Consider the following 19,816-nt stretch of genomic DNA (forward strand, 5'->3'; position numbering starts at 1 on the left):
AGTTGATCTCAGTTGCTGGCCAAAGGCAGTTTCTCTGTTTTCTCCTTGCTGGGAGACTGAGTTTCTCTTGCCAAGGTCTGCACCAGCAGTGCCCCTTTCCAACCCTGTGCCTGCCTTGGGTCTGGGGTGAAGCCTGTCTGCTGTGGTCATTCCCTGCCCTGGTCAGTCATGTGCTATGTTCTCTGCATGTGCAATGTGTGGCGTGCTTTGGAGGTATTGTCTTTACTGTGCATGTGAAAATTAACGTAAGCATGCACATGCAGAACTTCAGCTGTTTACCTGCAGCAGCAGATTCATTGTGTGATTGGTGTGTGTGCAGGATAGGTTGCAAGAGAAATCTGACCTCCTTGCTTTGTGGCTTTTGGTGGGATGGTGGTTGCCGTCACCAGGCCAGTTTATCAAGCCCACAGTTGGTTTTCAAAGGACAGCCTGAACAAGTCAGGCTTTGTGAACTCTTTGTATGTTGACTGTAGGCTGGACTTCCCAGATTTTTGCTTTTGAAGATGAGGTGTGGAAAATTATGTGCAAGACTTAACCTGTACATTTGTAGATGCTGTAAATTAAATTCTAGGGATTTTGTGGAAATTATTGACCATAGTGACTAATTTAATAAGGCTTTTCCATGAGGGGGATTTATTTTGTTTTGTGTATGCTCCTTGATAGTCTGGAAGACCCAGACTGTGTTCTTAATTTAAGGAAAATTATTTCAGTATTTGTCTGTGCACTAATATAACGTTTAGATGACTAATACAAAAGTAAGATCTACTATGTATACATATGCTGTTCAAAGGGTTTTCCATTTTTAATGTGCTGTGTGTTTCTCCTCTCCACCCAGTCCTATGAAGATCTTGTTCAGAGACTGGAGCCAGTAATTATGGAACTTGAAAGGCAGGAAAATGTGCTTGTCATATGTCACCAAGCTGTCATGCGCTGTTTGCTTGCATATTTTCTTGACAAGCCTGCAGGTAAATCTTCCTTTGTGCATTCCAAATGGTCTGGTTTTTGAAAATTTATTGATTAAGGTTCCAAACAGGAAGTTATAACAATTTCCTTTATAATCAGAGGGTGGTTGTTAGGCAAGTACACAAGTGTAATTTTTTTTGTATTTGACCCACATGTGAAACTTGGTAGTTAATTTTTATTGAGCTACTCCTCACCTTTTAAACACTGTAATGTTTGTTTTTTGATCTGTTTGAATAGCATCTGTGTTGCATGGTAGGGGAGGAAAACAGATACACTGTCAGATAAAAAGACATTTAAGTGGTTGACCTGTAACATAATAGAAAAGTTAGTATTCTTGTAATTTGTATTTCATATGTAATTTGTTGTTTGATTTTTTTCAGAACAACTGCCTTACCTGAAGTGCCCACTGCATACTGTCTTAAAGCTAACCCCGGTGGCTTATGGTAAGTAGTAGTAAAATATATATATATATATATATATAAAATATATAAATCTAACTGTACTGTGTCATCACTAAAGTTTGTAAAGCATTTAAATTAAAACACATTTTTAATGTATTTTGCTTTAAAACAGAATTGAACAATTAGGTTTGACATTGCATATATGCCTGTACAGCTTTGTTAGAATCATTGAATCCCTTGCTTCACACTTGCGTTATGCCAGAAAATACGTATGTGTTAGTGAGTGAAAGCTTGAAACTACCAGTGGCTGTAACTGCTGGTGGACAATTTTCTTTTGTACTTGGTTAGTATGCTTTTTCACTAGTTCTTCAGGCAAACTCGTGCCATTTACACGTCTGGTATGGTAAGATCTCAGTTTTTATTGATGTATTTGAGGGTGTGGCTTTTTAGAAGACAGGCAAATTTACATTTATGTAGGTTTATCATTTTAGGGTGTTCCCCTTACTGTTAAATAACTCTGTTCTCTTTTCCCGAAGTATTTTTCTGTGGACCTTCACAGTGCCATGTGAACTTACCCTGTTTGTTGTTGTTGGCGTTTGTCAGCAGCTGTTACTGGTGTTTAGCTCAGGGGCTGTAACTGAGATTTGCTGCTAGCTTGCAGAGCATGAGGTACGGGTTGCAGCATGTACTTCTTGGGTTTTAGGCTGGTTGCTAATTAAGTTTTGTGTGCCTTTCAACCTCAGCTTAACACGTGCGAGCTGTTAATTTTCAAGTGATGGCTTAGTTATATCTTCTGATATCACACTTCAGAAGATTATTTATAGACTAACAGAACTATCTACACAGCCTACCAGGAAATGTATTGCCAAGAATTGCTAGTCGAGTTATTAACTGGAAATGCAAAGCTGTCTTTGATTTATTGGCTTTGAGAAATAGTGGTCTAGACCTGTACTTTGTTTTTTGTTAATGCTCAAATAAAGTTGAGACAAAGTAACCAGCTGTTACACCAGGATATCTGTCTGAAGAGAATCTGTCATTTAAGTACAGTGTTGTCCTACAGTAAGTAATAACCGGCTATGCTTTGGTGACATCTGGTGTTCCTAGCCTTGCATGACAAGCTGGAGTTTTGGAAACAGATTTAGAACAGGGTTTTTTTTGTTTTTTTTTCTTGTTTGTTTTTGTTTTTTTTTTTTAAACTGGATTCTCTTGTGTTGCTAGTTTCAGCCTGTTTCAACAGAGGTTTTTGTTTTGAGGTTGGTTTTGTTTTGTTTGGGGGTTGTTGGGTTTTCTTTTTTAGTGGGAAGTTGGGTGACTGTTCATCTGCTCCTAAGTTTTAATAGGGCTAGGATGTTTGCAGTGTTTACTCACATGCTAAATGAGGAAGGAAAAGAAATAGTATGAAATACAGTCCTTGTCCTTTTGACTTCAGTGAAAGAAATGCCATTGTTCTCTTTTAAAGTGTTTGATACGTATGTCTCATTAGCACATTTCAGTTGACCTACTTTTTGGAATTTGACCACCTGAAAATACAAGGGTTGTGTAAACTACTTACACACTACTATTCTGTAGCATTATTTCAAGTTAATGTATCACTTGGCTGGAGTGAGGCAGGATGCAGGATCAAATGTGGTGTGTTTAACACGTTCCAGCTAATCCTGTTCTAGGGTAGCCCCTCCCTTAGGGATTTGCTCTTCCTGGCGTTTGAAGCTAGCATCCTTCCCACCCTCAGCATCTGATCTTTGCTAGAGGAACATCTGTTACGGCCTGACAGTTGGATTAGGATGAATTAGACTTTTACCCAACAATTCAGTGTAGCGGTGGGAGCACACAGGAAAGAGGAACTGCATCTTGCTGTAGGTATGAACTTGCACGTTGGTAATTAAAAATGAGGTGGGATGTGCACATTGTGATTACGGTGGAGTCACTCGTGATGGCCAACATCAGGGATCAGAGCTTGTTTTTATTCAATTTGGGGAGTCACAATGGATCTGTGAATAGAAGGATGACTAGGATGCTCTTCCAGGGGGAGATGGGAACTTTTGCCCCTGAAAGTCTGTTTTCTGGGTGACTGTTTCTGAGTGCTGACTCTCCTGCAGTGTTTGCTCACAGTGTTTGTGACAAATGGGATTTCTCAGAGTAGGATTTCCTAAGGGAAGGTAAATATTGGCTTTACTAATTTGTATTCTTTTTTAAAGCACAGTAGCTTTCTAAGAAAAGGCTAAAACCACCTTTTTCTGCCACGTAGGAATTCTATGGAGTGTGTTACGACTTTAGGGAATGAGTGAGCAGAAATATCTGAAAACTTGTTTGTGATAGAAGATGGACTGTGTGGTACATCAGAGGAATTAGAGTATTTATGAATACTCTAATTCTAAATGTAGGGTAGTGGTCGCTTATAGAAGTTATGTTCATGTGAGATCAGAGAGTGGCAATCAGGTGTTGCTTAAAATGCTGTGGCCACAGAGGATTGAGTAGTTATAATTCTCTAAGTGGGTCAGTTTATACTACTTGAGTAATTGTCTCTTCTGACTCTTGAATTTTTCTTGCTTCTCTGGAGTTTTCCATTTTTGGGTGAAAAGGAGAAGCTGCTTTTCAGAAGTCAGCTTTAAAGTTCCATTTAACTGGAAGTTACAACTGTTTTGCATGCATAGAGGAACGGGGTTGCTAATGACACGCAGTGTACCTTCTCATAATTGTTTTTGTATTTTAAAAGTTCAGAGCAGCATTTATCTTCTGTATCACAATGAAATTCTACGAAGTCTAGGATGTCTAAAAAACCAAAAAGATGCAAATAAGAACATCCTGACTGAATGTTGTTGTTAGTGTGTGTTTAAAAATGGGAATTTGTTTCAAAGAAAATAATGATAAAGTTAAGGTGAGGCTAGAAGATGGATTGTCAGATTGAGAATAGTGTTCATCCTGGTGGAACAGATAAATTTCAATAGCTTTAGCTATTCAGAATTTGGGAAACTAGTATAAATCAGATGAGGAAAGTGATTAACCTTTACCAAATCAAAAGCAGATTGCATTTTTACTATAACTTCATTTTTAAAGCAGACCAATTCTAAAAATGTATTTTCTGTCAACAGGATGTAAAGTGGAATCTATATTCCTGAATGTTGAAGCTGTAAACACGCACAGAGATAAACCTGAGGTAAGAATATTTTTCAAGTCTGAGAACTTGACGTAATGTACTGAGCTGATTTCCGTTGTCCATGAGGTTAGAAATAATTTGATAACTCAACTGGACGTATATAATTTTACATATCAAACTTTACTACTGGCTTGTTGTTGAGAGGGAGAAAAGATCCTTTTTATTGAGGAAATTTTTCTTACACATAAGCTCTAGCTGGAGTAGTTTATCTTCAAAAAATGAATGAGAACTTGAAGATATTATATCAATCTAAAAACTGTATGCGAAGTGTTCTTCCAGGCTTTTTCATTTAGCAGAAACAGAGTGTAGTCAAAAAGTACGTTGTTATGAATGCCATGTTTATTCTGGAGAGAGTAAATAATGAAATCATCAGCTTTTTCATCCCTGTGGTCATTGTATGAAAAACAGGAATTGATGCCACCTGTGTTTTAAGCCAAAGCTGGAGAGGAAGACTAGCTCTTAGGGTACAGCAGAACAGCTGGGGAAAAAGAAATTGAGTGTATTTGTGAAGTGTGAGTGGAGCTTACGTGTCAGACCACGGCAGCTTTGTACTCTGTGTGTCAGGCACATGGTTCTCTGTGCTCCTGCGTGTTGACGTGAGCTTAGGTTGATTCTACTGCTCGTGCAAAGCTCTTCCTTTTCTGCCTTATGAAAGTCATGTCAGATGTGCTGTGATTAAATTTCGGGTTCGCTTGCAGATCCTCATGCTAATACTACTGAGTATGGCACCAGTGCCCTGCTGAGGTTATGAGCCATGCCTACTGGTGAATTAAAAGTCAGTTTGACGATGTGAGAAAGGGCTGTTTGTGGTGGCTTTCAGAACAGTGGTTCATGGTGAAAAGGAATATGGCGATAAATGTGGTTTTACTGTATGTTCAACAAGGCACGTGACACAAAATGCCTTACTTGTACGTGGGTATGCATTTGTGGCAGTTGTGCAGAATTTGTGCAGGAGGTGCCTGCGAAGAAGTTTTGTTTTAATGACTTGGGTATTCTGAGTTCTGAAAACAGTGACTTGTGGTCGTTCGTAGCCGAGATGTTTTCTGTTAGATGGTTGCACTGCGTATTTCCTCTTCCCTTTTCTCCGGTGTCATTCTGCTTTGCTGCTTTCATATCTTTGCTTTGTTAGGTTTGGGAAATCCATCCTGTTTTCACTGTGCCTAAAAGGTGTTGGGGAAGCATGGTGGAAATAAATGAGGATGTCTTAGAGCAGGTGTTAGGTTATCTGTGTTAAATAACGCAGATCATTTGAACGTGTTTAGTGTCGCTGATAAAATACTGGTGCTGAATTTACAGCTTGCTGAAGTGTCTTGTGAATTACTGTTGGAAGTAGCACTTCTGATTGAAGATGGTTTTATTTGAGGGGGAAAGCTCTACCTGAACCACCAAGTGACTGTTACAATGTCTAGCGAATGATGTTGCCATACTGATGGTGGTGTTGGGTGGCTGTGTTTCAGGTGCATGTAGAGGATCGTGCAGATAGTTCCATTGCAGATAGCGGACACAGAGACACACAGCTGTTTGTTTAGTACAGAAACAAATTGAATTAATTTTCTTTTTTTAAAGCAAAAGGAGCAGAAGCATTTTTATTTTTAAAAAACTCTCACACTCCTCTTCCTCAGCCCCCAAAGAACCCAGTGAAGTATAGGTGATGATACGCTGCTCATTTAGTAGGGCTGAGTGAAGGACTAAGTGGATCCTGTCTGTATTTCAATACTGCTCAGAGGACTATGAAAACTTCAAAAGCTTTCATTTACATCACCTACAAAAATGTTAATTACTTCTGTAAAATTAAGTTTTCAAATAGTCTATTGAAGTCAAAGCATTCAATTAAACGCAGTGTCACAGATAACAACATTGTTAAACAGTGAAGCTGTTGATTAAGAATTTGCTTAGTGTGCTCTTCTGTGCCCCACAAGTAATTTGTAATCAGTGTTTCAGAACAGAGCACTCCTTTTCGGTTTCAGCCGAAAGAATCTAATTTCACATTGCAGAAATGCAGGCAAAACACCCAAGTGTTTGTTTATAGCGTGTGTAAACTCATTGTGTGACAGTGGTTTGTCTGAAGTGGATTGAAGCTTTGTGTTTGTCAGCGCTGTGGTGGCTTAAGTTCCTGACCTTTTCAAATGAAGGAGTCTAGTCTTTTGACTGAAAATAATTCAGGGGAATTACTCTAGCTGTTGCTTGGGTCTCCTCTTTGGGCCCGAAGACAAGCACTGGGGTAAAATGTCTGCTTTGCACCTCTGCCTTACCGAGTGACAGATGGGGAGATTGCTTGTGGCAGGAAACACAGCTCTCATTTTGGTTTTGTCAGGGGAAGGGGAGAGGGAGATGTTCGTGAAAGGTGAGTTTACTTACCTCAGTGTAAACCAAGTAAGACTGAAGAAGCTCATCAGCATGAAGTTTGAAGAATTGGCAATGATTTGGCCTAAAATAGACCAGATCTTAGATCAAGATCTTGTAAGGAACTCGGGAACAGTTTATCATAGTCTGCATTTTTGGTGGAAAGGTGGGTGAAGTGGTACTGCGGCAGGTGTGATTCCTGAGCCTGGCTCTGCACCGCTGCACTCAAAGCTCCGCTTCCTAGCGTGAGTGTTTAGCTGTGCTGGTGTTTTGGTTTTTTTTAATTGTGAATAATTTGCTGCATTGCATGTCTTTTTTTTTTTTTTTTTTTTTTAAATTTCTTTCTTCTACAATCTTTGCAATATGAGGTGAGCTCTAGTTGGTGTGATCAGTCTTGAATGGTTAAGGTGTCTGGGAAGAGATATTTCTGTTTTGTCAGGGGTAGTACATTCCCTGTAACACAAACAAAAGTTAAAATCTTCCCTTGGGGAAGAAGTATATGGCATAGTTCAGGAAAGATGTATATGTGCTGCAGCACGTGTTTAAGTGGATTCCTGCTTGGGCCTGTAAAAGACATCCTAAACACAAAGCGTGGGATCGGTGATTATTGTAAATACGTTGTTCTGCTGTCTCTTCCAGGCACACCAACCAGTTGTCAGTCTGCTGCATTCTTGGGGTGTGGGGGTTTAAAAAAAAAAATCTTTAAGTAAATGCAGCTGTGTACTTGTGAAGGAATCTGATTGGTATTTTCTGTTGCTCTTACTGCTGCATGATAAATATTCTCCTCTGTATTTTTATTATTACACAGAATGTAGACATTTCCAGACCTCCTGAGGACGCTCTTGTAACAGTCCCTGCTCATCAGTGAATCCTGTGTGCTGATCAACTATCGAACTTGGGGTGCTGTTTTCATCCTACTACTTCAAAATAAATTTAAAAACTAATCATTCCAATCACTTTGAAATAAAAAAGCCCCACCCAAACCCAGTAACTCAAAACCCATACCAAATGCTTGTACAGCACATGACTTGAAAAACATTATCAAATCACAATAAAACTATTGCACTGGTTAATTTATCGTGGATGAGTTATCAAGTATTGATCGGCTGTCACTGGAATGCTGTTGATGTAAGTTGCTATGATTTAAAGATCCTGCAGCATTAAGTTTTATTCTAACAGCCAGCAATCATTTAATGTTAGTTGCAGTGTGTTTATCAAAGGCATGAAACACAACATCCTGTGTGAAATAAGGAAAAGTTGAAGTTTGTTTTCTAGGCACCAGCATTACCTATTTCAGTGCCCTTGTGAGTGATTGGACTGCTATGTAGCAGAGAATAACAATCCAGATGTACTATAAACCTTAATCCTGCTGATCCGTAGCACTAGTGCTTTAGATGTGCTAATTAACCGTGTGCTGTTTGAAGAGAGTAGCAAGTTTTCACTTAGTTCCAAAATAATTATTCAAGGTACGGGATTTGTGGGTAAATGTTTTTAATGTATGACTTTTCTTAACAGCTGTTCTGCATTAACTGGGCTTTAGAGTTTGCTCGCCAACAGAAGTGATTTTAAATTTCCTGTTTTCCTGCTTCTCGTATGGATGTGGGTGACTGAGCGCTTACAGCTCTGCTCCATGTGGTTTGTACCCAGATTTTGTCTAGGCTACAACAAGCAGTGTTGGCTGTTTCAGAATGTGGAAGCAGAGTTAGGCTAAAGGTTTTGTAGCTGGGTTGTGACTCCAGTAGGCGCGGGATCTCAGACCAGCAAGGTGAGAGTTGAATTACAAAAAAGCCTTTCACAGGCTGGAGGAGACTGCAGCTTGTGTGAGATGTGGTGCCACACCTTGGCTCCTTTCTCTGCGATGTTGTGGTAGGCAAAACGGGCAGCGGGATGCATCTGTGCCACTGAAGCAGCTCTGTTTATGTAGCGTCACGTTAGGGAAAGGCAGAAAGTCACCGACTCCTGAAACTGTTTTCCAAGGGGGTCTTTTAGTCTTCAAAGTAAGCAAGAGTGGCGTGCTGTGGAAAGCTTTTATCTGTTCAGTTTTTCAGGTAGTTTGGGGGATTTTGGAAAAGAAGTGTTACATATCTGCACTTCTAAAATTACATTGTAGTTTTCAGAGATTTATAGTAATTGGGAATTTCTAATACAACCAAATAACCTCCTGGCCAGAGAGCCCCCCACTTCACCGCTTGGTATTTAGTTAAAGCCGTGTGCAGGATGGGCTGGGACTGAGATAACCTGAATGATTTTCCTCTCTTTGTCGTGACCATAATGTTGGGAGTGTTTTGTCACTTTTCAGTGTTGAATTGCCCCAGCCTCTTGGCGTGAGCTTTGCTGTGAAAAATGCTAGAGGAGGAGATCTGAGCCTGCCATACCTGCCTGCACATTAATTAGGGAGACCGGTTGTTTTTTACCTGACAGTTGAGGAGATGTCCTTGAGAGGTCTCAGGGATGCTGGCCATAGTTGGGTACTGAGAAACTGCACCGAGATGACTCGGAGTGCTGTCACCCCCGCAGGCCACGGCTAAGGAAACACTGTGCAAATTTAAGCTAAGTACATCACGTTTTTGATGGAGCCAAAGACTGCGCAGGTGTCTGCTGTAGAAAAACTGAGTTTTGTTGCTTGAAAAAGGGTGACCTGGGCTGTCAGAGGAGACGGAGGGGGAAGATGGAAGGGGCAGGAATTTGGCTGGAGAGGAAAGCTGGGCTCTCCTGCTCCACAGCTGGCAGAATTTGTGAAGGAGAGGGAAGTGGCAGCAGTGCCCAGGACCCTCCATCCCTGCCAGCTGCTGCCAGCCTGACTTCCTGGGGCTGTGGCTGCATGTCGTTCTCTTTACGGAGCTTAATGCTTGTACCATGTATGCAGTGGAGTGAAGTGCGTATTTAAAACCAGTTTTGCTCTCCAAGAGGTCTCCTATTACAGCAGGATTGCTTAATAGTCCCCTCTGGCTCATTTTCTTACTAAAAGCAAGGCCTGACACCAGGCAGGAAGAGGCAGTGACAGTCTGTGGCACAGCTCATGAGGGAAAGCTGGCTGATGAGGATACTGGGTTATTTGTCTTGTGTGGTTTATTTCTCTCCTGATGCCTGTGCTGGCTGTTCAGCTGTGCAGGGCCCTTGCTAACTGCATCTGTTTGGGCTGTCCTCGTGGTTCCTCTCCCCTTCAGAGCCCTCTTCCCGAGAGGAGCCTTCCTGTGAAATCTTCCCATTTTGCTGTGAAGATTGCACGTAGCGAATCAAAGCTGAAATGGCAGACTCTGTCCTGTTCGCAGACCCAGAGCACTTTTGTTTCTATGAGAGGCTCTGTTTTCTAGGAAAAAATGTACAAAGCAGGGGGAGTGTAATGAGGAGAGGAGGAACAGTGGTGTAAGAGTGTATTTGGGTTAATCTGGGTGTTTTGAGCCTTTCCAGGGAGGACTGGGTAAGATGGATCCTCGTGCAAGGCAGAGCGAGGCCACTCCTGCCCCGGTGAGCGCTGAGCCTTATCTTTGCAAGCCACAGCACTGTTCTGGTTGCTCTCAATGCTCTTGGTTGTTCTGGAAGCAGGTGCAATCCTAGCTGCCGCAGTCTAATGTGCTTCCTGTGAGTAGGAATCTGTTTAATCCCCAAAGGGGAAGTTAGTCCCTTTCTAAGCCTCAGTTCACTGGGTCTTGCAGTTAGGTGTTCTGCTTGTCCAGTAAAGCCCTAGGGTGTGTTTATTAGGGTTTATCCCAGACAGTTTTCTTTCTTCAGTGTGACAGTTCAGTGTGCTTCACTTCTACAGCATTTTCTCCTTCACTTCTACTCAAATTGAAGCCCTTTTTGCTTTCAGCTACCTTGACTGTGCATCAGTGTTCCCTCTTGGGTCTGTCTCAGTTGCTGAGATGCTGCTTTCATCCGATCCCTCTCATTGACTGGAATAAGCTGTGTCTTCTGCCTCGTCTCAACCACCTTGTTTCCTTGTAGTTTCATGTTGTAGCTCTCTAGTTCTTGCTGCTTGTGAACTAATGTCCCATACCTCTGGATTCCTCTGTATTGATGCTCCATTTCATGCTCCATTTAATTTTCTTTGAATCAACAGCAGATGCTCTGCTTAAAAGACTTTAGCCAATATTCTTGGATTGTCTGTGGAGACATCTCCACAGTCCCAAGGAATTTCTGGGTATGTTACTAAGAAGAGTGCAAACAAATGCCAGAAAGTTTTGGTTGGTTTTTGGTTTTGTTCCCCCCCACCCCCGCCCCCTTCTCTTGTGGTCATGCAGAGTGTGACTTGTTTTGCCGGGTCCTCATGTTCTTAGAAGCTGATGCTTCTCTGTGTCCTTTGCTGCAGGAGAGATGCTAGCTGTAGAAGCTTCTTTCTGAGACAGGGTTGTTGCTTTTCTTTCATTCAAAGGGAGAAGTTAGAGAGTGGGGTGGACAGTGTGCTAGTGGGTGCAGGGATTTCCAGGACTTTGACTTGTCCCAGCAGCATTCACGTGAGTCTTCTCAGAAACCTTGGTGCGATGTTTGTGATGGAGAAGAGGGCAATTTACCTGAGGGCTCAAAGGCTGGTGAGAAAGGAAAGGGCTGACACTAGTGTAGGAGAATGGGTAAGGACAGAAGTGATGTTGGCACACTTCAGCCCCAGTGCTGCTTGCTTATCTCTGTTTTCATAAGAAATGGCTGAAAATCCTAGAAACTGGGTTTGGGGAGGGGAGTGACTTGCTTTTTAAGTGCCTACATTTTGACTGACGGAGTTTGTGTGTATGCTGTCTGAGAGCATGTGCTGAGAGTCCCCCTCCAGTGTGCTAGCGGGGCTCTGCTTTTCATTGGACTGAGGAGACTTGGTTTCAGAGTAAACTCTAATAAATGTGGCTATAAAATCACTGAAACATGATGTGATGGCAGTGTGATGTCTGCCAGAGTGCCCATGTATCCTGTAATGCATTTAAACGTTGTTACCAGCTCTTCAGGGAGTTATTCAGAGTCCTTCCAGTGACCTGGCTGCTTACAGACAGGACCAGCGTTTGTTTTATAGCCGTTGGTGTTAAGGTGTCATTTCCTGGAGTGTGCTTGAAACAAGGAGCGATGGGCTTCCCTCCCTTTGGATTTTACCAGTTCTGGTGTGGTTTATGACCTTTTTTTTGTTATACTCTGTGCGTGCCTGAAAGGCTAGAAGAGACAGTGGATTTGAAAAACGTGGTTAAAAACAGAGGTTGAAGCGGAAGAAAAATCTTAAAAAATACAACATTGTGACCTGCGTGTGGTGTACAGAGGCTGACTGTCCTACCAGAGCCGGTGCAGTGTGTGTGTTAGAGATGCTGTCTCCCTGGCAGCACAGAGCCCCGGTTTGTGTCTGAGGGACGTGGGCTCTGTGAAGTGTGTAGCAGCTGGGACAAGGTCGAAGCCTGGCTTCTGACTTCTGTTCAACGGGCTGCCACCTTTCTTTGTGTGTTACAAAGCATTTTGAGGAAATAAGCATTGAAATCTGCTCATCTTTGCCTTGTGTAATAGCTGTGTGTTAAGCAAAACTTTGTTTGACAATGAGACCCTTGCTTTAAAGTCTCTTTTATCTTCACATTTGCAGAATGTAGGTGTGGATCGGTCAAGAGAAGAAGCTTTGAGGACAGTACCAAACCACCTATAGCTCCAGTTCCCAGGGGCGGCAGCCCTTCCTCCGTCGCAAGAGCGCCAAGTAGCAGCTCAGGTCCAGGAGAACAGAGAAAAGCATTGCTGAGCACTGAGCGAGTTGGAACGAACGCGTCGCCCCTTCACTTTAAGACATTTTGAATGTGATTCCGCTTCTTCGGAAAAAACCCGTAGCTCTCAATAACTCCCAGTGCCGAAAGGTATCGGTAAAAAGATCTATGGGAAGCAGAATAGAGTTGGGTTTTGATTTTTCGTATGTAAATTTGTGCAGTTTCAGTGGTTTTTATTGTTCATCTGTGGATACTGCAAGATGGCTGATTTTCCGTGTCAATTTGACTGTCAGTTTTTAACTAGATTTTACTTTCTTTTTAAAGTGTTTTTCTAAGAGTTCCTCTTACTTTTACTGTGAATAATTGCCTAGGATTACACGGAGATTTTTTTGATGGTGTATTTAGCGTACGTGAAATTCTGTTTTGAGCATTGGAGGCTTCATGTTGCAGAACTTTCAAATGGGCAAGCCTGTCAGCTCGGGTAGCTCCTGTGTTTTAAACTGAGCTTTGGATTGCCAGCCACAACTTAACATTTTCTGAAATGGGGAGACTTTTCCCTTGTACAATCAAAGCATTAAAAGCAGATTTGCTACCTGAAAAACCCTGCTGTTTTTGCAAGATTTGAACGTTTTCCAGGGGCCAGCTGTATTTTGAGGGCAGTGGAAGACGCAGTATTAAGTGGTGGATGTGTGAGTACAGCCAGCAGCCTGCGTAATGAGAGAGAGAGAGACAGGTCCATGCTGCTGCTGTCACAGGAGGGGATGAGCAGCTTTGCTGAGACTGGAAGGGAGGGGAAGAGGATTCAGACTGTCAAGGGCTGGAGAAGCTGCTTGTCTTACTAGTGCTGTGGTGTTTTGTTTTGGTTTTTTTAGGCAGTTTTTGAATGAATTTCAACATAAAAGTATGTTTCTTTTTTGTAGCCACATGTAATACGTACATGAGGAGACAGTACAGAAAGCTTAGGTGTGGAGTTTAACTCTTTCTCATGCAAGAAAAACTTCAGGTAAATTCTGACATTATTACTAACATGGCACACCTGCCTTGGGTTTTTTTGTGTTGGTTTTTAAGCACCTTCCACCATCCCAATTCTTTGCTGCTCCTTTAGACCTTGGGAAACTCCAGTGCTAAAAATAGAATTTCCTGTCTCTTCAGGCCACAGCCTTTTACCTGTATGGAATCGGTGTGTGTTGTACGTGTGTTACCAGACAGCTGCAGTGAGCTGCCAGCTCGTAGTTCTGAAACCAGGAGAACTGGTCTTTGGTAGCTGGACTGTGTTTTTTTTTCTAAGGATTTCTGTTCAACTAATGGAGCTTTTACCATGTATGTTGTTGGGGTTGTTTTGTGTGTTTGGGTTGTTTTTGTTTGTGTGTTTTTTTTCTTTTTTTTTTTTTTTTGTCCCCTTAATTCCTGTGTGAAATACTGGGCCCTCGTAATGTAGTTTTGCAGGCAAGGGCTAAACTGTCTTTTGTTTGTGCAGGGTTTGTAAAATAACATGCTGCTGTTGTGATGTGTTTAATAAGTTAATTTCAGCAATATTTTCAGCTCTGGAAGTAAGCCATACCGTACTCCTGGGTTGTGTTTCAGAAGAGGAATGCATAGGGTACGGAAGGACCAGAAACACTTGCTTCAAGCGCTGCTGTCTAAAGCTTTGTGTGTGCGATCATGTTTGGTAACACCCATTTCAGATCTTCATTAATTCAGCTGTGTCTGTAGTTTTTGTGTGAGGAGAGAGACTACGCAGCGCTGCTTAGCAAAGACGTGATGTGTGTTCAGTGTGGGAAAGCCAGGCTGTGCTCCCGGCAGCCCTTGTTCCTCTGCTGTCCAGCTGTGACCAGGAGTTGTTAAATGGAGAAAGTCAGAGTTTATCTGCAGTGGCAGAGGGCAAATCCCAGAGGATGGAATTAGAAACCTGGGGTTTTACTGGTAGACTGCACTTTGTCTTGAGCTCAGACCTGGTTGAAGGAATGTGGTGGAAGGAAGGGTTTCCCCTAGTGAGAGCTGAGCCCAAGGGTGGCTTCTCTTCACTGGCAGGCATGGCTTGAGGTGTCTCCCTTCTCTCCCTTTGTTTTACCTCTCTCAACTTTTAGAGGTGCTGTAAAATTCCTTGAGGCTCAATGTTTTATGTATAGTAGGTATTTTTATAGCCTGCTTTTAAATATACTGTGATGAATGTTTTACTAAGTGGGTGTTCAGTAAAAAGAATTGTATATAAGTAAGTGTAAATAAATGGTTATGTTGATACTTGAAAAGAAAAAAAGTTCTGTTCTATTTAGGAAGGTACTAAATCACTGACTACATCTGACCCTTTCTATCTGGCGAGAGCAGTACAGACAATGAATGTAGATTGGAAGCAAGTGACCACCTTTCTGGAAAGGCACGGTTAAAAATTGCAGATTGTCATTGTCTAAAAGCTGCATATGTCACTGACAGGGGAGGAGAAACCCCTTGTCCTGACTCTGTGTGTGTGTACCTGTGTTTGTTTTACTGCCCTGACTGTTAATGCACTCGCTAGCTCAGACGCAGTCTCTCCAATGGGATTAAATTCTTTTCTTACATCCTTGGCCTTCATCATAATCTTTCAGACAAATGTAATCACTTGACCTTTGATCCAAGTAATAAAGATCAAATGCTACAACGTGTGCTGGTGTGTCTTAGTTTGTTTCTGGGCTGTGCCCATTTACAGCAGCTGAAAGGCCAGGTGCCTGTTCCTGCCAGTCAGCTGCTCTCCACAGCTCTCCTGAAGAAGCCAGGGGCCTTGCTTCATTCTGTGTTTTATGGGCAGACTGCAAGGAGAGTTTTGCAGTAATTACATTAGTTTTTGTTTCCTGTTAATGGTTAAAAATCAAAATTCAGAAGTAGCCATTGTGACCAAGCAGAATCTAGTTTTGTGCCCTTTTTACAGCCTGTAGAAGGAGCCACAGCTGCTCTGTTAAAAATAAGCACATAAAACTGGGAGAAACGTGTGCTTGGCAGTTCAGCAAGATGCTTCCTCTCTGCAGACCAGGCGAGCAGTGTGAACACTGCACATAGCTGTTACCTGGTGATTTTCTCCTGGGAAGCTGCTGTGCTGATGGGTATTCATTGGTATAAACTGGCATTTAACAGCAGGAACTCCAGTTCCCAGGCTCTGGGGCTGCTGCTGGGTACTTAGGCCAGGCTGTCTTATACTTACACTGCCTCAGAGTAAATGTGTTCCCTGATCAGTGAAGCCCGACTCTGCTGGGCACTGACTGCCCTGAGCAGGAGCCAGCCTTTACACAAAGAGCACAGCTGCCCACAGCAGCTACTGTTACACTGTGACTCCCTGCTATTACCTAACTGTTCATATTGGTTAATTCTCCTAAAATGCGTGTTATTTCTGTAAGTCATCAGGGCTTTCAAATTATTATTTGTTACTGTAGTTTAAAGACAACTGGTGTTTAATTGCATATTTCTAGAAAAAAAAATCATAGACATGAATGAAAGTTTAATGTAACTTTCTTTTAGCTGAAGACAAATAAAAACCAAGGGCTCAAACACTTTAAAAAGACATTTTCTGTTTCCCCAATGTCTCTCGAGCAAAATATACAGCACATTTATATATATATATATAAAACATAACTACATTCAAGTACCAAACAGAATTTACAGGAAATAATGCACGTGATTCACATACCTAAAACCCAACCATGCATAAAAACACTGCCAGTAAATCAGCAGCTGGCCATAGTTAATTACACTACTGTGTACTATTCTGAAGTATCCGCATCACTGGAACATGTAACACAGCCCTGGGGAGTTTTGGGTTTAACTCTGGTTTACAGTCCGACTCTTGTTCAGAGGCTTACTTCTCTAAGATCTGTTCAAATTTAGGGTTAATAAAAGAAAATCCATCAAACGCAGACTGATCCATGGACTCGATGAGGTTCTTGTCACTGTAGGACAATTTTGGCTTCTCACTTAGAAATTCTCTGTCAAAGTTGTTGTAGTCGCTCGCTGACTTCTGTGTTAAACAGAGAGGGCAGACAGTTGGAGATAAACTTTGTGATTTCTTCAGAACAAATTGCTTAACTAGGGAAGGTTAAGAAGTTATTTCTTGAGCTCCCTCCTCCTTAGAGAAAAATTTCCTTTTTCCCTATTTTAGCAACACTAAGATTTATAACTGGGCAATTGTTTATTGTTAGCTGAAAACAAATAATAACACCAGGTCACTTTGGAGAAGAACCCCCTGGATTTGTGGTAACATTTCACTGAGTTACCCCAAGATGCTCTACTAAAAAAAAAAACAATGCAGCACTTAAATATAAGCAAGTAAGTCCAACATTTCTTGACATTAACCAAATTTTTTAAATTCCTGAAATCATTTTACAGTCGGTACTTTTTCAGAGAAAAAAACCAATGCCCACCCTCTTGCAGCTGCTTTGTGTCTGGATACAATATCTGTGTATGTTTCACAGAAATTCACATTACTAAGGACCATGTTTTACACTCTGCACTCCCAAAGGTCACTGTTTGTAGGATCCTTACATTTCCAGAGTTGCCATTTCTAGAGGAATGTGCAACATGAAGTCTTCTCTTCTTGAATGGGACAGCTCTCCTCCACTGAGTACATAAGGACATTTTAAAGAGACTGTGCTACCTCTGAATCATTTTACCTGTACCAGTAGCGGGCTGGAGGAAAACTGGTTTGGATTTTTAACCAGGTGAGATGAAGCAGCAGCAGCCCATGGTGCTACAGACCACAAGTATCACACGGTCTGTTCTTTACATGTTTTTTTCAGGTAACATCAGGCATGTACACTAAGAACAGCTCAACAGGTATAGCGAACGCATCTTTGTGCGCACTTGGAGACACTCGGCGGCGTTTAAGGAGCACGTATTTAATGCTGGTACAGAATGCCTGCAGGCAGTTACCAAGTTACTGGTCCTTCTCCCACATGGTGTTACAGGAGAGAAAATACTTGAAACTATCAATGTTTCTAAGATAAAGGCATATAAAACATTGTATTTTTCCAAGGATCTAAAGAATGGCTATCGGAAGTATTAGTTGATTTTCCAGAAGATTATATTAGTAAAGCAGCGCCTGGAGAGAGCCTACACAGACAGCCTTAACAGGAAGATTTTTGGGGCAGCTGGAAGAATATGGTGCCCCTTTTTCTAACTGAACCATCAAAGAACAATGGGGTTTGAGATATGTAACTCTCATTTGTAAAATGCAAAGAGAAACTTGCAGCAGGATAGTTCAAGCAAGTGAGAGAAATCACTCTTCACCCCTAGGCTGACATCTGCAATAGTGCTGCGAACAAAGAGCAACCCACTTACCACTTTCGGCCTGAAAGGAGGGTCCACCTCCCTCTTCTCTAGCACTGTCCAGTTGATGGTTTTGAAGAACGGATGGTCTCTGATATTCCCAGTAACCCCAAGTCGTCTGGTTGGATCCCTTTCAAATAGCTGCAAGAAAAAACACCCAGGTTAAAGCCTTACTTCTGCTCAAAGGGTAGGTAGCACTGGAAGAATAATGGGTGTACAGAAGTTGCTAACAGTAAGCAGACTATTTGTTTTCCATCTGTAAAAGTATATTTGCTTGCTAAACAGCTTTTTAAAAAGCCTAGAGTTGTCCTTCCCTGGACAAATACAGCACTGTGACCCACTCATGGATCATCAGTCCTACCTTTTCTAATATATCTTTTGATTCCTTGGTGATCCAGCGCGGGTAGTGAGGGGTGTCCACCCGGATGGACTCAAACAACTCATCTTCATCATCCCCGTGGAACGGGGATTGTCCAATAAGCATCTCGTACAGCAGGACCCCAAATGACCACCAGTCCACAGAGAATGTGTACCTCAAACCTTGCAGGATCTTGTTCCACAGAAGAAGCGCAGAGGAAGAAGTACAAGTAATTAGTAAGAGGAAGCAATATATATCAAAATCCAGAAGTATTTTGAGATAAAATCTTGAATAACTAGGATATTTAGAGGAGAAAAAAAATTCCAGCTATTTGACAAATTTGTCAACCCTGATGCACATCTGTAGTTTTATCCTTGGCTGCTTGTTGTAGAAACACAGACAGCTCGGTGTACAGGTCTTCGCTCTCATTCAGGAATTTTCTCCATTTACTTTACCTAACCATATACTTGGAAAACATCTCTAGTTTCTTTACAAGATGGAAGGAGGAGCAAGTAGCAATGAAAAGTAGATTACTAGCAAACAGGCTTTGACATCATTTATAGCTTTAACAGCTAACGACATTTGTACTACTTTGCAAATCAGATTAAAAAAAAACAACTATGAGCACAGGGAATTAAAGTTAGTGAGAGTCCCCGTTGCTTTGAATTTTGGTTGTTTGCATGGGCAGAAGCCTGTTCAGCATCTGCAGTGCTCATCGAGTCATTTTTGCGGGAGCCTCATGTGTGCTAGCTCTAAAGGCAGAGGGGAAAACTAGCTGTTCAAGAACTGCCCACTAACATTTCAAAAACATAGTTTTTTTAAAAAAACTTGCAGCTATAGAATATTTACAAGTCCCAAGTACCTTCTATAGAGAACTCAGATTTAACTTTTTTTTTCTTTTTCTGTACTAATTATTAGACTTTTACCTTTCTGAACTATTATTCTACACAGGGCTGATTAATCACAGTGGCCACTCTAACACGGGTGTATTGAATCCATCCCAGACGTACGTGGCAGTGACATACTGACCTCAGGAGCAATGTAGTCTGGCGTCCCGCAGAAAGTGCTTGCCTTGTTCTCACCAATAACATTTTCTTTGCACATTCCAAAATCAGCTATTTTGATGTGGCCTTCTTTATCGAGCATCACATTGTCCAGTTTTAGGTCTCTGCAAAAAGTGTTTAAAAAAAAAACAAAAAAACCCAAGTTATATTTCAAGGACAAGTGAGTCATTTTTGTATTCAACTGCATGCAGTTTCTTCACTGATAAACACCTACCCTACATCATACAAAAAAAAGCTTTTCAAGAAAATAATCATCCATCAACACAACACACACAATAGTACTTTTGTACTTCAAAGGTGGCAGGGAAAAGAGAAGAATTCTGTCCTGCCAGAATAAATGAGAGGCTGAAGTGCATATATAGCGTCTGACCTTATAATCCTCAACATTTGCTTTCAGATCCAAAAGCACACCCAGTGCCTCTGTTGCTTCTGGAAGGAGGTGTGAGTTAATGCCCCACCAGCTGACAGAGCAGCACTAGCTACCAGCTCCGTAGCTTAAAAGAAGGATTGTTGGATCCTTGGGAGCATCTGGCAGGAGCAGGAAGGTTTGAAGCCTGCCCAGTTTTTAATACCTGTGACTTGTTCCT

At 41.7% G+C, this 19,816-nt stretch overlaps 2 protein-coding genes across 5 annotated transcripts in view; one reads left to right on the forward strand and one right to left on the reverse strand.

Annotated features, from left to right (window-relative positions):
* LOC104485787 (6-phosphofructo-2-kinase/fructose-2,6-bisphosphatase 4) overlaps positions 1-12,695 on the forward strand; it is a 49,423-nt gene extending 36,728 nt beyond the window's left edge. For 2 of the 3 annotated variants that reach the window (XM_086755649.1, XM_086755648.1), the window contains exons 11-14: positions 836-965; positions 1,344-1,406; positions 4,454-4,518; positions 12,407-12,695. In XM_086755649.1, the coding sequence (XP_086611775.1) occupies positions 836-965; positions 1,344-1,406; positions 4,454-4,518; positions 12,407-12,466 (318 nt within the window). In that variant the 3' untranslated portion in view covers positions 12,467-12,695. Of the gene's footprint in view, positions 1-835; positions 966-1,343; positions 1,407-4,453; positions 4,519-7,669; positions 7,762-12,406 lie in introns of all 3 variants that reach the window. The other variant, XM_086755647.1, reaches the window with a different exon arrangement.
* Positions 12,696-15,977: 3,282 nt separating this feature from the next.
* Positions 15,978-19,816, reverse strand: part of PRKCD (protein kinase C delta) — a 70,839-nt gene continuing 67,000 nt past the window's right edge. For both annotated transcript variants that reach the window (XM_086755338.1, XM_086755337.1), the window contains exons 15-18: positions 19,195-19,333; positions 18,169-18,357; positions 17,820-17,948; positions 15,978-16,500 (exon numbers count right to left, since the gene is read on the reverse strand). In XM_086755338.1, the coding sequence (XP_086611464.1) occupies positions 16,342-16,500; positions 17,820-17,948; positions 18,169-18,357; positions 19,195-19,333 (616 nt within the window). In that variant the 3' untranslated portion in view covers positions 15,978-16,341. The remainder of the gene's footprint in view (positions 16,501-17,819; positions 17,949-18,168; positions 18,358-19,194; positions 19,334-19,816) is intronic.

Source organism: Chlamydotis macqueenii, chromosome 10, assembly GCF_036417535.1.
Source record: "Chlamydotis macqueenii isolate bChlMac1 chromosome 10, bChlMac1.mat, whole genome shotgun sequence".
Lineage (NCBI taxonomy): Eukaryota > Metazoa > Chordata > Aves > Otidiformes > Otididae > Chlamydotis > Chlamydotis macqueenii.